This window comes from Danio rerio, chromosome 18, assembly GCF_049306965.1.
Source record: "Danio rerio strain Tuebingen ecotype United States chromosome 18, GRCz12tu, whole genome shotgun sequence".
Taxonomy (NCBI): Eukaryota; Metazoa; Chordata; class Actinopteri; order Cypriniformes; family Danionidae; genus Danio; species Danio rerio.
The window spans coordinates 28,738,703-28,756,753 of NC_133193.1; the positions used below are offsets into that span (position 1 = coordinate 28,738,703).

At 34.6% G+C, this 18,051-nt stretch overlaps 2 protein-coding genes across 41 annotated transcripts in view; one reads left to right on the forward strand and one right to left on the reverse strand.

The window, feature by feature from the left end:
* The window catches only part of plekha7a (pleckstrin homology domain containing, family A member 7a), a 205,598-nt gene extending 198,139 nt beyond the window's left edge, over positions 1-7,459 (forward strand). For 37 of the 40 annotated variants that reach the window (XM_068214833.2, XM_073929526.1, XM_073929532.1 and 34 more), the window contains 4 exons: positions 2,330-2,485; positions 4,335-4,468; positions 6,621-6,745; positions 6,823-7,459. In XM_068214833.2, the coding sequence (XP_068070934.1) occupies positions 2,330-2,485; positions 4,335-4,468; positions 6,621-6,745; positions 6,823-6,845 (438 nt within the window). In that variant the 3' untranslated portion in view covers positions 6,846-7,459. Of the gene's footprint in view, positions 1-2,326; positions 2,486-4,334; positions 4,469-6,620; positions 6,746-6,822 lie in introns of all 40 variants that reach the window. The other 3 variants (XR_012393785.1, XM_068214821.2, NM_001136243.2) reach the window with 3 other exon arrangements.
* A 3,304-nt stretch (positions 7,460-10,763) lies between these two features.
* zgc:56106 lies at positions 10,764-17,910 on the reverse strand. The gene is given in 5 exon segments (NM_200194.1): positions 10,764-11,317; positions 11,406-11,515; positions 15,094-15,154; positions 15,261-15,344; positions 17,762-17,910. Coding segments are annotated over 5 exon segments (516 nt in total). The 5' UTR covers positions 17,819-17,910; the 3' UTR covers positions 10,764-11,113.
* Between the last annotated feature and the right edge of the window lie 141 nt (positions 17,911-18,051).

Consider the following 18,051-nt stretch of genomic DNA (forward strand, 5'->3'; position numbering starts at 1 on the left):
TCACAGCATAGGTGGCACCATGAAGAAAGAACATTATGTAGAAATATTGAAGCAACTTCTCAAGACATCAGCCAGGAAATTAAAACTTGGTCACAAATGGGTCTTCCAAACAGTCTATGACCCTAAGTATACTGACAAATTAGTTAAAATGTGCTTTACAAATAAAGAGTGAATGTTTTGGAGTGGCCATCACAAAGCCCTGATATCAATGGGATAGAAATTAAGTGGGCAGAGTTGAAAAATCTTGTGCGAGCAAGACAGCCAACAAATCTGACTCAGCTACACCAGTTCTGTCAGGAGGAATGGGCCACAATTGCTTCAAACTATTGTGAGAAGCTTGTGGAAGGATACTTAAAACATTTGACCAAAGTTATACAGTTTAAAAGCAAAGCTAAAAAATTACCAAGGAAATGTATGTAAACTTTTGACTGTTTAGAAATGTAGTTGTGGCCTAACTTCCCAAGGAGTAGTTGGTTTTGGACACATCTTATGGTTTGGGACACACTAATTCTATTTTCAAATACTATTTAGGATAAATAGTATGCAAATTGGAATACAGTAGCAGTTCTCATTGCTCCTTACCTGAACACAGGGAAATTTGACTTCACAATTTTGCAGATTTGCACAAAGCCTGCACTGACACTACAGAGGACACTAACTTGTGATAAATAAATAATTCTAAATAAATACAACTTAAACTCACATATCATACACTAAAAATCCATTTAAATCCAACAAAAACTCCATTCAAACTGGATTAATCACTGAATATCCTGTGAAGTCCACTTCACAGGCATAACAGTTGAATTAGGACAAATGTATGGACTGATTAGAGGACTGTACAAAATATGCATAATGGTGGGTCACAAGTACTGTGAATAGGCTGTGAGAGGCTGTGTGTATATCCTACTATTTTGATATTTTCTCTGGGAAAACATACAAAAATATGTAACTCACGTTACATTTAAATAATAAGACACACTGAGAAAAATATGTCTACCTAAACCAGCATCACATTTACCAGAGCTGCATTTATTTGGTCCAAAGGACAGTATAATTGTTAAATAATATTACAGTATAAAAGAGGGGTTTTCTATTTATTTATAAATTAAAATTGTAACATTGCTGTGATGGCAATAAAAATTAGAGCCTTTGGTGTCGTGATTTTTAGAAATCATTGATTTGGTGCTCAGTTAACAATTGTTTTTATTAATGTTGATTACAATTATGTTTTATACTGTAGAACTCATGATACATTTGATTTCAGGATTTTTTAATGTAAAGTCTTTATAATAAAAAATAATTTAAATTCTAATAATTGTGTACTGTCACTTTTGATCACATGAATGCATTCTGGTTTCATTCAAATGTTAATTTCCTAATAAATCAATAAACAAACAAATAAATACAAATACTTTTAAAGACATTTCATGGCATATTTAACCAACTAGCATCTTCAAAGCTGTGATAGCAGACTAACTGTAAGACAAATCTAACATTGTGTACAGCAGTACTCTACCAGTCACCTCATATGCTCTTCATTTTCTAATGTTGAGGTTTGCACTAAAGACACAAATAAAATAAAAAATTGTCTAAATGCCTTGTTTTTATTGCAGTGTATACATGGAGAGCTAAATGTGAAAAGGTGTGAAGTAAAAAAGAATGAATGGATGGTTTTTGCATGATTGTTTAATTGTTAAGTACTCTATTGTGCATGTCTGAATGTGTTCAACTTTTAAAATCTACAGCATGTTGCATTTTGGTGATGGGTTTGATTTTTAACAGTGACACATTTGTCCGTTGCCTGTAAGAAATGTTTTTTGTTTTCTCTTATTTTCCTCTCTCTTCACCAGTTTGTCTGCAGACAGATTTAAAGGGATAGTTCACACAGAATTGAAAACCTGGTCACCATTTATTCACACTCCACTTGTTTAAAGTTGTTTGATATTCTTTGTTTTTTGGACACAGAAGAATATATTTTTAAGAATAGAATGTTTTTGTTTTGAAAGTGTCTATGGTTTTCCAACATTCTTCAAAATCTCTCCATTAGTGTTTAACAGGAATAATAAACTCATAATGGTGAATGGTGAGTAAATGTTCCTTTTGTGTGAACTATTCCTTTGACCTCACGGGAAACCAAAAACATACAAATGCCTCCAGCCAAAATGAGATTTTCCAATACATAAAGAAATTCCAAATTTGTTTGGACTAGCCTCCTCAAGTCACTTTGTGTCTGGCCTATGTTTGGCTTTAAATCCAAGGCTCATTTCCAGAGGCAATGTTGTATTTTTTGCCTAAATGTTGTGTATTGTTATCTTCGCCCTAGTAGGGATGGGAAAATCTCATTGATTTGCAGCGACCCAAACAGGCCTTGTTTGTTGAACCCTATCGGCCGGCATCAGATGAATGGTTGACGGTTAGGGCTCGGCCAGTTATGGAATTGGAACTGGAGCCTTTGGACTTTGAGTTTGATATTACCAGAGAGGTATAGTCTTCCCTTATATTTACTCTCATTTGCTAACATTCAACTTTAATGCTAAAATATTCAAGTTGTTCAGTCCTTCTCAGCTGTCCTTTAAAGGGATAGTTCACCTGAAAATGATCATTTCCTCAGCATTTATTCTAGTGGTTCTAGATTTTTTATGAATTTCTTCTGTTGAACACAAAATAACAACCAAGGTGGAAAAAAAAACTATCATTGACATCCATAAGAACAAAAAATACTATGAAATATACTATGGAAGAGGTTTGTACTTGCTGCAGTGTCCAATAGAGAGTGGACTCCAACCCTCACGGTTATTAACGTCTAAACATATCCCAGCTCTCACAGTGGCACAGTAGCATGCACATTACAATGTCCACTTTGTAGGCTAATGGGTCATCTTGTATGTTATATTCATCTTATATATTCTTAAGTATATCTTTCTCTGTGTTTAACAGAAGACATAAACTCATTATAAAACTGATGACTGAAATTTCACTTTGGGTGAACTATCCTTTTAATAATCCAATCATAGCTTAATAATCCAATTTATTAAAGATTAAAAATAAAACATTAGCAGCCATTAAGTGAACTATAGTCAGCAGCTTGTTGCTTGTGCTCAATTTAAAGTAAAATTGATCAATTAAATATATTTGGAAGAATACATTAATAATGAGATATGTTTGAATTGTTTTAATATTAATGTCTCAATAACAAAATAAACAACAAAAGTGGCAGCCTTTCACATGTACTTTGGCTGTATCTAGGTCATCTTGTAGTACAACATTTAAAACAAATGCTTGTAATGGGAAAAGGTAAAGGTAGTTATCCCAGTTAAAGGTAGGGTCAACGGTTTCAGAGGCTAGCATTTGCTAGAGCTAAAGATTCAGACCACTCTGGATAATCACTGTCTATGCCATGCCCATTCCAAAACACTTGAATTTCAACAAGCAGCCTTAGAAGTGACAAGATGAGGGAGATTGCCTTATGTTTCCTTCATTAAAGGTCCCAAGAAATTAAAATAATTTTTTTAGATGTTAGTTTCAGTCTGTATAGATATAAATTAGCTAGTGTGCTCCGAACAGTGACAAGTTAAAAAAAAATTTAATTATAAAACTGATAGAAACATCTAAAGCTTGCAGTTTTTGACCTAAATGGATCAATGATTGTTTTCGCGTCACCTCATACTTCAGTTTCTCATCAAATCTTGACCAATCAAATGCTCTCTAGTAACATGCCCCACCCCCTCCAAGACACTTCTTATTTGCTTTTCGTTTGATTCACTTGATCTCAACCACTCTCACTGACAGACCTGTGATAAAACAAAATGCTATTGGCTGATTTTAAAAAAGGGGAGGCACTACTCTGTGTCCCACCTCTCTTTATTTTTCAGTTAAGATTGTCAAACAGACTTAAAAATGCACCTTTCAAAGCAATTTACAGGACCTTAAATGAGAAAACATTACAGCATATGCAGTTTTAAAGCAACCAGCATATAATTATATTTTCAAAGCAAATCATCTACATGGTCTTTAACATTTTTAAGCTAAATACGCAAGTTTGTAACTAAAAACTCAACATGCTAACAGAGCAGAGCACATGAAACTGACAAAATCTTAATTAAAAGACTTTAAAAACACATGTTGTGATCAGTGATTGTTTCTGTGTTTTTTTATATTGTGGTGTAAGAATTTTTTATACAATTTGTTGTAGAATTACCTAAATTCCTTTTTCGGGATTTTAGGGGGGAAAAAGTGTTTTGTTTTATTACATAAAATCACATGAAGAAAAAGCACCATTGGGTCAATAACATTAATTTGAGGGAAACACTCTGTCCTCTGTTGAACCTCAGCTGTCAACACCACAGAAAGTGTGGATTCCACAGCGACTCATAGACGACGAGTCAGATGAAGACCTGAGTCCTGAAGAGAAGGAGACTCGATCTCGCACTGTAGCAAAGATAAAAACCCTCCTGTCCAAATCCAGGTATGAGAAAATTAAGACTGAAGCAGCAAATGATATATAATGCATATAGTCAAACTTGGAGGGGCACATGCTATTAAAGCACTAACAAATTCAGACTTAATCGGTTTGACAACATGTTTGTTAAAATGTAACATAAATGTTTTCTGACACATTTTTGCTGTGTTGTGCACTATTGAGTGTTTACATGTATTGTGAGATTTTTGGATGTTGTCAAAATGATGAAGATGTTTGCTTGCAGCACCATCATAAGTTTATTAATAAATATCTAATAAATGAGAACTATGTAATAAATAAGCACTAAAACCAAATAATTATTAGTATAGTACACTCAAAAAATGTTTTCTTATTTGTTCAGATTACTTGTTTAAAATAAGCTGAAACCACATAAAATTTTAAGTTTGTTTGGTACAACTTAATTGTTTTATGTTTAGTATACTTAAATTGGTAACAAATAATAAGTTAACTTAATTCCTTCAAGTTTTCCCAACAAAAAAACAATTGTATGGAACCTAGCATTTTTTAATGTACAGTGCATCCGAAAAGTATTCGTAGCGCTTCACTTTTTCCACATTTTTATGTTACAGCCTTATTCCAAAATGTATTAAATTAATTTATTTCCTCAAAATTCTTCACACAATACCCCATAATGACAATGTTAGAAAAATTTTTTTAATTGTTGTAAATTTATTAAAAAAAAAAAAAAAAAAAAAACGAAAAATTACATGTACATAAGTATTCACAGCCTTTGCTCAATACTTTGTTAATGCAGCTTTGGCAGCAATTACAGCCTCAAAGTCTTTTTGAATATGATGCCACAAGCTTAGCACACCTGTCTTTGGGAATTTTTGTCCACTCCTCTTTGCACTACCTCTTCAAGTTCTATCAGATTAGATGGGAAGCGACGGTGTACAGCCATTTTTAGATCTCTTCTGAGATGTTCAATAGGATTTAGGTCTGGGCTCTGGCTGGGCCACTCAAGGACATTCACCTAGTTGTTGTGAAGCCACTCTATTGATATTTTGGCGGTGTGCTTTGGGTCATTGTCCTGCTGGAAGATGAACTGTCGCCCCAGTCTGAGGTCACGAGCACTCTGAAGCAGGTTTATATTCAGGATGTCTCTGTACATTGCTGAATCATGGCCTGATCAGTGGATTGCTGCACATATGATTGCCCTTCTGTGAGGTTCTCTTCTCTCCACAAAAGAACACTGTAGCTCTGACAGAGTGACCATCAGGTTCTTGATCACTTCCCTGACAAAGGCCCTTTCCCCCGATCACTCAGATGGCCGGCCAGCTCTAGAAAGAGTCCTGGTGGTTCCAAACATCTTCCACTTGCGGATGTTTGAAGCCACTGTGAAGCAGCTCATTGAAGCTTTCAGAACAGCAGAAAGTTTTCTGTAACCTTCCCCAGTCTTGTGCCTCGAGACAATCCTATCTCGGAGGTCTACAGACAACTCTTTTGTCTTCAAGCTTGGATTGTGCTTTGACATGCACTGTCAACCCTGGGACCTTATATAGACAGGTGTATGCCTTTACAAATCATGTTCAATCAACTGAATTTACCACAGGTGAACCTCAATTAAGCTGCTGAAACCTCTCAAGAATGATCAGTGGAAACAGAATGTACTTGAGCTACATTTAGAGCTTCACGGTAAAGATTGTGAATACTTATGTACATGTGATTTTTCAGCGTTTTTATTTGTAATACATTTGAAACAATTTCAAAAAATCTTTTTTCACATTGTCATTATGGGCTATCGTGTGTAGAATTTTGAGGAAATAAATTAATTTAATCCATTTTGGAATAAGACTAACATTAAAAATGCGGAAAAAGTGAAGCGCTATGAATACTTTCCAGATGCACTTTATACACTCAAAAATGACTTTTGTTGCTTGTTTACTTAAACTGAATTTAAACTACTCAATTATTACAGTTTTTTTTTTAGGACAACTAAGTTTTGTTTAATCCACTTAAACTTGTAAAAATTATGAAGTTAACAAAACCAATTTGTGTTGGGATGACATGAAGGAATTGTTTGGAAGCCAGCATTTCTTACAGTGTACATAATGGAAGAGATGAAATAAGTACTAGTAGCATGAAAAGAGATATGAGTGTTTTGTAGATGTAGTACTGTTGTGTTGTGATGTTTCAGCATGAGGTCTTCAGAGCAGATGGACTTTAGCGATCTGGATTTGGCTCTTCAACAGCAGGAGAGGATCATGAGTGTTCCTCGAGCTCTCGCCACTGAAGCCTCCATCAAAAGGAGGCAGGTCACAGGTCAGATTTCATCTCACATCTCTACAAATAAATCATCGTGACAAGTTAATAGAATTTTTTCATGTTTTGTTTTTCAGCCAAAGCCATGTCCGAGGGTTAATTCTTGTGAAGCTTTACTGTTAGCCCAAAAATGATTATTTTGATATTCATAATTCACCTTCAGTCATTCAGGTTCTCAGGTGTTTTGGACTTTTTATATGCAATGTTTTTTTTTTTATTTTTTTATTCATTTTATCGTGGCATTTAATATGTTTTATCAGCTACACTATCAGTTTTACAGTTCTGCCATCAGAAGTTGCTTTCTAATTTAGCACTTTGTTATTTTTGTTAAACATACAGTTTCATTTAATTATGACTTAAGGTGCTTAATCATTTGCAGTGTTGTATATTATATAATATTATACATATAAATGCTGTTTAAAGTATTTTAATATCAAATGTTTATAATTAATTTAATCATATTTAATGTTTTTTATTATTCATTTTACTTTTGCATGTTTTGTCAGCTACCCTTTCAGATGTACTTTTCATACATTACCGTTTTTTTATTTAAAGAATCATGAAATTGATTTAAGGTACTCAATTGTTTGCTGTGTGGCATTGTTAAAAAATAATAACAGTGTTTAATATAGATTTGAATGTGAAACGCATCTTTCATTCAGGAAATTTTATGAAAACTGTCACCCTTAAGTCATTAAAGTCATTTTCAAATCAAAATAAAGTTTGCATGTCTTTTATCATCTTTTTAAAACCTGCATACACCTTTATTCATCTTTTATATTGCTAAAATTTTCTTAACAAAAATATTTGAAAAAGCACTTCCTTAAAAGAATAGTTCACCTAAATGTTGCATTCGTCTGTTGAACACAAATGAAAATGAAAACGTTTGCGGGGGGTAAACAGACATTGACTTTCACAGTATTTTTTGTTCCTACTATGTGTTCCATTCTTCAAAATATCTTGATTTGTGTTCAACAGAACAAAGAAATTCATAAAAGTACTTGAGTGTGGAAATTGTAATTTTTGGTAAACTATCCCTTTAACCCCAATGTAATGTAATCTAATGTGTAATGTACTGTGCTTATTTATATAGTGCATTTATTGTGTATAGCCATACACCCAAAGCGCTTCACAATCAAAAAGGATGTCTCTCCACACCACCACCAGTATGCAGTATCCACTCAGATGATGCGGCGGTAGCCACAGAACAACAACACCAGTGCGCTCACCTAACACCAGTTATTGGTGGAGTGGAGAGGCAGTTATAGAGCCAATACGGTGGATGGGGATGATTGGGAGGCCATGATGGTTAAGGGCCAATAGAGGGAATTTGGCCAGAACTTTTGGGGTCACACCCCTGCACTTTACGAGAAGTACCATGGAAATTTTATTGACCACAGAAAGTCAGGACCTCGGTTTAACATCTTATTTGAAAGACGGCGCTCAATGACAGTATAGCATCCCCTTCACTATACTGGGGCATTAGGACTCACACAGACCACAGGTTGAGCGCTCCCTGCTGGGCTCACTAACACCACTTTCAACAGCAACCTAGACATCCCATGTGGTCTCCCATCCAGGTACTGACCAGGCTCAGCCATGCTTAGCTTCAGTAAGTAACCAGTCTTGGGCTGCAGGGTGATATGGCTGTGGCTGTGGCTATGGCTAGGCCCACACATAATCTGCGCATGGAGAATTTCTGCAGATTTTTAGCCCATCATTGATTCTGTTTATTACTTGGGTGAATGTGTGTAAATGTATATTTATTCAGTTGTTTTATTAATTTCAGTAATATTATGGATTAATATGAAAATATTCATTTGATTTATTTAAAATACATTTTGTGAGATATGTTTACTTTTAGAGATATTATATGAGAGACTTGCTTTGTTTACCAAATAAGTGGATCAAATTGAATTTGATTTGTAAACACCAAATAAAAGCTACAAAAGGTATTATTTTTTATTTCATATATTAGGGTTTTAGTTATGATATTCCCAAAATCATTCCGCATAAATACGCAGATTTTTTAAAAATACACAGCAGAAATAGCATAAAATGTGCGCAGATTTTGTCTGGCCCTAGCTATGGCATGGTGTTGCCCTGAGGCAACAATTCTTTTTTTGGGCCCACAAAGCCGTGATTTGGCCCTTTAAATTTTTTTTAAAAGCAAAATATCACAAAAAGTCTAATAATAGGCCATAAAGTCTAATTCATAACCAATGAGATTTGAGGTGGGTGTGGGTTTGAATCTTCTGGGGGCAAAAGTGTCATTTTTGGGACCAGAGCCTGCTTGAGCACACCGCTAGCAGAATGTTAAGATAGATTTAGCTATTTAATATGTTTTAATTTAAATATCTTTATTAAAAATATGTGTGGTGTGCATGGATATGTGTTGTTTGCTTGAGAAAATGCACTTTTTGTTAATATCTATAAACTGTTAGTTTTTCATTTGTTGTCTCAGGGCAACATTGTGCATTTAGACCACTTTTGTAAAAACAATAACATCTTATGTATGGAAATGTGCAGAAATGTATAGTTATCACCATAATATATGCTTTTTGCTATACTGTAAACAAGGAGTGTCCACACTCGGTCCTGGAGGGCCAGTGTCCAGCAAAGTTTAGTTCCAACCCTAGTCAGACACACCTGGGCTAGCAAATCAAGCTCTTGCTAGACGTTCTAGAAACATCCATGCAGGTGTGTTGAGACAAGTTAAAGCTAAAATCTGCAGGACACCAGCCCTCCAGGACCAAGTTTGGACACCCCTGCTGTAAACTATTACTCACAGGAAATGGGTTCAAATATTTTATGGAGGTAAAGAACAAAATTGAGCTGGTAGGCTCATTCCTTCCATCAGTGAGCTTGAAGAGAATCACATTAGTTTGTTTCCATTCAAAGATGCAAACTAAACTTGCAAAAAGCCGCAGTTCTACACAGTTTATCTTTAAGCCTGATTAAACAAACCTGATTCAACTGAGATCTTCAGGCTTGTTTGAAACCTACAGGTAAGTGTGTTGAAGCAGGGTTGGAACTAAACTCTGCAGCCCTCCAGAAAATGAGTTTGATCAGTGTCTGGATTCAGCCCACTTGCTGGTCATGGATACACAGAAAGGGAGTTCCAGGATGCAAAGGTTCATCTAAAGGAGTTTGCCCAAATTTTGTCCTGGAGGGTCGGTGTCCTGCAGAGTTTATTTGCCAACCTTGCCAATATGTGTCTAGTATGCTAGTTAGAGCTATATTTTGTATGTCACCGGGCACCCCTGACCAACGCCAAGTGACAAAAGTGTGGCACCCACCTCTGCTTTACACCCAATAACTGCTTTTTGAGGTTCCACAGTGAATAATAAAGGTTGGTAAATAAGTAAATTCAATCTGTACCCCACAAGAACACACAATACACCGTTTATGGCTTGTGTTTGATAAAATGTTACTAGTTAAAATTATGTTAGATTAAAACTTTTTCTAATGCATTTTGGCTTGTTTTTTCATCATTTAACATAATAATAAACAGAAAACCTTGCGTTTTAGTGCCCTAATAGTATGTACCAACATCTGGTGGGGGGGACTAGAGGGAGCACAATTTATGATTGATTTATTATACACCCAAAAATTAGGGTGAAAACTATTTTCCTCCTAAAACAAAAATTCACGCCATAGAGCAGGGGTGTCTAAACTCTGTCGTGGAGGGCTGGTGTCCTGGAGAGTTTAGCTCCAACCCTAATTAAACACAGCTAATCAAGCTCTTACTAGACACTAGAAACTTCCTGGCAGGTGTGTTAAAGCTAAACCCAGCCAGACACTGGCCCTTTTAGGACCGAGTTTGGACACCCCTGCCATAAAGGAATAAGGTTCTTTAAGAAGCTCAACATGATTTGTTTTCCCTATGGTATTATGGATAAAGTATTTAAGCTTTTAAAAGTAAAAAGATATAATAGTGTTGTAGTTCATCATTTAAAATAATCATTTCTTCAATTAAAAGGTTTATTTTCCTTCTAAAATATATGGAGATTTCTAGTTTTAGAATCACAAAACACATGTTCTTTTTATTGATATTCTCACACACCTTTCAATACACAAAAAAAATGACAATTATTCAAATGAATGTACCTTAATTTCTTGAAAATCTCCAAAGGGCTGAGCAGACTGCGACAGGATTTTCATTTCTTGTATAAACTATGCCTTTCATTTGCAGAGAACACACAGTCCTCAACAAGACTGAAAAATATGGCAAAGATAGAACTACATTAAAAATGAAAGCACAGTTTGTTCAGTTTTAAAGGAAATAAAAACGTGCTGTCACTCAGTGAATTACACAAAAAAAAATCAAGAAATTGTAGCATCAACAGATAAAAATGACTTGGCCATCTATGTGGATTTGACGAATGCCATTTTAAGAGTCTTTTTCTTGTCCTCCTTTGAGTGTGTGTGCGGCTCCTGCTTCTCCAGCTCTGTGTCTGATGCTGGGGGTTTCTCCTCTTTCTGTGCTTCTGATACTTGTTCAGGGGGGTTTTCTGAACTGTTGGACGTCTCAGACACAGCGGCGTTCGGACTCTCAGCTACTTCATCAGGCTGTGAATAGGACAAACAAATCAGATCCACTGTATCATTTTATATACTGTAGGCCAAGGAGTGAAAATGTGATTGATGGGCATCACACCTCACTGAAGCCCAGACCGCAGTGCCTCCTGTTCCTCCCTGATAACTTTCCATCCAGACTCTGCTGATACTGATGCTCCAGATCTGCATTCATTCTCCGATCCTCTGCCCCTACACACACACACACACACAAATATAACAATGTATTATTAGTAAAAAATACAACTATAGTATTATATGTACATGTAGGGCAGATATTAAATATTAAAATATATATAATATAAAAATATTACCCCATGATTAATTTTTATTTAAAAGTTGTCATATTTTTGAAAAAAAATATAAGCACAGATGTGGGTGTCTTTCAAAAACGTATTAGAATTTCAAACATTTTCACACAACTACTTATAAAACATTATTAATACAGTAGTTACATACACAGTATATACAGTTGAAGTCAGAATTATTAGCCCCCTTTTGTTTTTTTCTTTTTTAAATATTTCCTAAATGATGTTTGACAGAGCAGGGAAATTTTCACAGTATGTCTGATATTTTTTCTTCTAGAAAAAGTCTTATTTGTTTTATTTTGGCTAGAATAAAAGCAGTTTTAAATTTTTTTTTAAACTATTTTTGGGACAAAATTATTAGCCCCTTTAAGTTAATTTTTTTTCGATAGTCTATAGAACAAACCATCGTTATACAATAACTTGACTAATTACCCTAACCTGCCTAGTTCAACTTATTAACCTAGTTAAGCCTTTAAATGTCACTTTAAGCTGTATAGAAATGTCTTGAAAAATATCTAGTAAAATATTATTTACTGTCATCATGGCAAAGATAAAATAAATCAGTTATTAGAAATAGGTTTTTAAAACTATTATGCTTAGAAATGTGCTTAAACAATCTTCCCTCCATTAACAAGAAATTGGGGAAAAAAATAAACAGGGGCGCTAATAATTCAGGGGGGCTAATAATTCTGACTTCAACTGTATATGTTATTTAGTGTGTTTAAGAGGTAAAAATATAATTATATTTCCCCAATTTTATTTATAATCATTTTATATATATATATATATATATATATATATATATATATATATATATATATATATATATATATATATATATATATATATATAATTGCATTTATATATCAACAAAATATGTTTAAGTCTGTAAAATATAAGTCTGTATATAAATATTTGTGTATCATTTACTTTTATTACCATAATAAAGATAAATATAAATACTGTAATTGCAGAAATTAAACTATTTCCATAACATCTGTATACATAGTTGCATGTTTACAGTGTATAATTATATAAATATATTTATAAAAGAAATATTGTTTAAAAATATATACATAAAAGCAAAAACAGACTGTATATGAATAATAATGTTTTAGGATAATTACAAAATTATATAAAACATTTATAAATAGAGCTGGGCGCTATGACAAAAATCTCATCTAACGATCTAAGTCCTCTCATATGCTGAAAGATATACACTCACCGGCCACTTCATTAGGTACACCTTACAGCTACTGGGTTGGCCTTCAGTACCCCCTTTTGCCTTCAGAACTGCCTTAATTCTTTGTGGCATAGATTCAACAAGGTACTGGAAAATTCCTCAGATTTTGGTCCAAATTGACATGATAACATCACGCAGTTGCTGCAGCTTTGTCTGCACATCCATGATGCAAATCTACCCTTCCACCACATCTTAAAGGTGCTCTATTGGATTGAGATCTGGTGAGTGAGGAGGCTATTTGAGTACTGTGAACTCATTGTCATGTTCAAGAAACCAGTCTCAGATCATTCACACTTTATGACATGGTGTGTAATGCTGCTGGAAGTAGCCATCAAAAGATAACTATACTGTGGTCATAAAAGGATGGACATGGTCAGCAACAGTACTCAAATGCTCAATTGGTACTAATGGGCCCAAAGTGTGCCAAGAAAATATCCCCCACATAATTGCATCACCACTACCAGCCTGACACATCGATATAAGGCAGCATGGATACATGCTTTCATGTTGTTGACAAGAAATTCTGACCCTACCATCCGTTTTTCCAATGTTTTATGGTCCAATTTTGGTGAGCCTGTGCAAATTGTAGCCTCAGTTTCCTGTTCTTAGCTGACAGGAGTGGCACCCGGTGTGGTCTTCTGCTGCTGTAGCCCATCTGCCACAATGTTTGTTGTGTTATGTGTTCAGAGATGCTTCTCTGCATACCTTGGTTGTAACATGTGGTTATTTGAGTTACTGTTGCCTTTCTATCAGCTCAAACCAGTCTGGCCATTCTCCTCTGACATCAACAAGGCATTTGAGCCCACAGAACTGCGACTCACTGGATACTTTCTCTTTTTCAGACCATTTTCTGTGTACCCTAGAGATGGTTGAGCGTGAAAATCCCAGTAGATCAGCAGTTTCTGAAATACTCAGACCAGCCCGTCTGGCACCAACAACCATGCCACGTTCAAAGTCTCTTAAATCACCTTTCTTCCCCATTCTGATGCTTATTTTGAACTGCAGCAGATGGTCTTGACCATGTCTACATGCCTTAATGCATTGAGCTGCTGCCATGTGATTGGCTGATTCGAAATGTGCATTAACGAGCAGTCAGGCCTAATAAAGTGACCGGTGAGGGTATATCACAATATCATTTCAATCGATTAACAGTTTACATATACTGACCACATGTAAAGGACTATTTTTTAATATTATTTTAAAGTGTATATATAGGTAAGCCCGAAATTATTCATAACCCTGGCAAATTATAAGTTAGTTACTTTTATTTAAAAAACAAGTTTTTTTTTTTATCTGAAATGACACAGGTCATAATAAGATAGTGTACAAGAGGAATCATTGTGAAAAAACAGAAATTCTCAACTTTATTTTTTACATTCAGAATTTGCCTGAAGTATGGATAATTTCAGGATAAAATGTACTTAGAAATGTACTCATTTATATTTGATCATATTTCTTACTTTATTTCAAGACTTAACACTTAGATATTGCTTGATAACAATAGCAGGTTTGGCATCCTGTCTCAGGAGAGAACCCTGAGCTCGGAGATAATTAAGCCCAGGGCTCCCGCCTAGTCAATTAGCATGTAATGAGGTACGAGATCAGGTAGTTCTCAAGAGCTCCCCCTGGTGAAGGAGGGAAAGGGGGGATGGGGGGGGGTTCTCAAAACGTGCTATTTATAGTGATTTTGGAATAATCTAATTGGTTTATTAATGATTGCAGATAAGAGAGCAGTCATGATAAATCATATCACATACTCCATTCGAAATTAGTTTGTGAAACTTCACTTAGAACTTCAGGTCAAATGTTCGATTAAAAACTTATAAAATAAATATTAATAAACTATAAAACCCTTTTCAAAATTAAACTTCTGACAAAAAAATATCTTTTTACCTCAATAAATGAATTAATAAATAAATAATGGTCTTCTACACTGCACGGGGCAATTGTTGTATATTTTACAAGCACACTGTAGCCTAATCTTGTGTGCACAATAAACGAGCGGACATTACCAATGCTTGTTTTAAAGGTCAGTTCATGTCCTATTTAACCAGCGATCACTGTAGGGAAAAGGATATGAGGCGTACAGGATGTGATCTGATGCAGTCCACATACAACCAGGGATTTGGAAGTGTCCCATTCAACACAATACAAGGTTGCAAATAATCACTTGTGTGTTTGTCACACAAATATAAACCTAAAAACTCTAACAGACTCACCACTGCGGAAATGGGACGTTGACTTGTGATCCCCAATAACAAGGCGTCCCGTGTGCTCTTTCTGCCAATGCATAAAAACATTTGAAGCATGAATGTGTTGTTCTTGTTCAGATTAGATGGAGACTTGTTTAAAACAGTTTGTTTCATATGATAAGACTCAAATGCACCTTTCCAGCTCCCATCAGCCTCAAAAACTTCTGCTTCCGTTCGTCTGTACCTAAATCTGCCGACTGCCATTGTGTGGATCCCGTCTGCAACAACAAACAAACAATCAAAAAAACAGATTCATTTCAGACATAAGTGTGTATTTAAACTGCATTTGAAATAGGAGTGCATGAAATTTATTGGACAGATTAAATTGGACAGATAAATTATTAAACAGATCAATTTTAGGGAAATATGGGTAAAAAAAGACGACATTTTTATTGTTCCAATAAACAAATAAAAACCAATATAGTGCACTTGTTGGTAAATAGGTCTGCTTTATACTGAAAACATGTGATGTTGTTTATCCTGATAACGATATTTCTTATAGAGCTAAATTTCCCTAGAAATCCTCTGTTTTTATTAGCCATGTTTTTTAATTATTCATTTATTTAATAACATAAAAATAAAATGGTACATATATTTTTCAGATCTAATTTAGATAAAAAAATTAAAAAAACGTGTCAAGGTGCAAACATTTAAACCACTATAAATAAGTGAAAACCTTGGTGGATTTTCTGGCTCTGATTGGCTGTTGGTATTTTCCTCGTCATGAGTGTTCATTTCTAGCTCTGGGTTCACTTTTGGGCCGCTACAGCCAATAGCAGATTAGCAACTAATGGCGAGGCTAGGCTAAAGATAGCAAGGCCTCATCTGATTGGTCAAATTTTGATAAGCAACTAATGAATAAACTAAATCTAGTTTATTACATGTCTGCATATGTAAATTTACATTTACATTTAGCAGACGCTTTTATCCAAAGCGACTTACAAATGAAATGAATTTGCATATACATTTTGTGCAAGTCTTCACCGGTCTGAAAGTTTTTTTAGAAAGCTTTTATTATTATTTTATGTGAAGTTATATGAAGTTTTATTATTTCTTCATTTTTTATGCCATATCAGCAGCATTGCCTATATTGATGGCAATAAGCATTCAATGTATAAATAAAGGTGCAGTAGGTGATCTGCCAAAATGCTAACCGCTTAGCATATTATCTTTGGACGGCGGGGAGAGACTGTGATTCAAAGCCACATCTCTTGAAATCGTGAAGGCGCGCATCGCGTCACAACAGCAGACAACCCACTAGTTCATGTCATTCATCAGTGTTTGGCCGGCAGCGTGCAGGAATCAATATATTACGAAGCCATACTTACATGCTATTCAGAGCGAATATTCAGCGTAGCATGGTAAACAGTATAGGAAGGCTGTCATTGTTCAAAAATGAGCCAATGTGAATACAAAAGCAACTTCAGCTCAATAAAGCAGGTTAGGCAGAATAGTGCCATTTACTGATGTTTTGTAGTTAAACTAAATAAAAATCTACATTATCGATGCTGTCAAGGGTCCCTTATAAAACTCAAAATAGTCGCATCAATCTTTCGCCAGGAGATTTCAGTGGCTGAACAACACTTCTGTGCATATAGCCCATTCATAACACAACACAATCTAACATAAGCTTAGCCTGACTAAAATAGCTTTAAAACAGAACATTACCTGTCTAACAGTAATACTCCAGCTATAGTGTCATCCTTCCTCCAGCGTACTAAAGTAACTCCAATATTGATTCAGGATTTTCGAAAGTTTTAATTGAGCATTTGATTTCACTGCGTCTGTGATTGTCTCGTGACCGCACATTTCTACCATACTTCAAACTAAACACTGAAGTAACACTCAATTGGTTAGAATAAAGATGGCACTTTTTATCTTTTCTAAAAAAAGGCTCTATAAGACAACATTTTATTTTACATTTGGTAGTGTCATAAGTAGTTGTTTAAACTACTTCTGACACTACTAAATGCAAAATATTTTTTTTAGCCATTTTATGATTTTTTTTGTGTTTGTTGCATAAAATAACAAAAAAAGTTAAAAGTTTTCAGACATGTTTATATTCAGTTTTATTCACAAAACCAATGCTAATGTTCTAGGTTCAAAATGGTTAAGAATGCAGAATTGATAATAATAAAAAAAAATTATAAAAAATTAAAACATTTGTTATTCTGACCAATTGAAATCATTTTTAATAAATGCTAAGTATTTTTATATTTTAAATTTGAATGAAATTTTATCAGACCTTTAGAGTAAAATATTATTATTTTATTTAAATCAATACCTAATAAATCCTTTAAATCTGCAGTGAGAATATTCAAGTGTTTTCTAGATTTACATACAAATACATAAGTTACAAATGTTCACCAATGAATGAATGCAGGAAAACGCTTAAATGAATTGTTACATTAACTACAGTAGCTACACAAAAGTATTCATCAATAAAAAACCGCAATAAAATAGCAAAGAGGTAGAAATCAGATAATAAAGATGCTACGTTACTCTTTTGTCACATTAGTAACATTTAAAAATAGTTACAACACATTGCTAACAATCTGCTAACACTGCTGTTCACAAAAATGTCAGGTCAGTTGTTGTAAAATCATACATATGCATGATGATGCAAACCACATACTTCATCAGGAGATGCGGGTCGTTTTGTCCCTTTACACGGTTCGTCTGAAGAACTCATTTCCAAAGGTTTTTAACTTACAGTAGTCAAATACACATTTCTTGCGCCTGCCTGCTTCTGCGTTTGCTTAGCTGCTAGCGGGTGGCTAACCTGACCCGCGCAATGCTTCCTGGGAGTTGTAGTTACAACGTCGCTCGTGGAGTTTTATCTAACGTTACTTTTAATAACTGCTCTATGACTATAATCTAATTGAAAAATGATTATTGTTTTTTAAAAATATGTAAACATGAGAT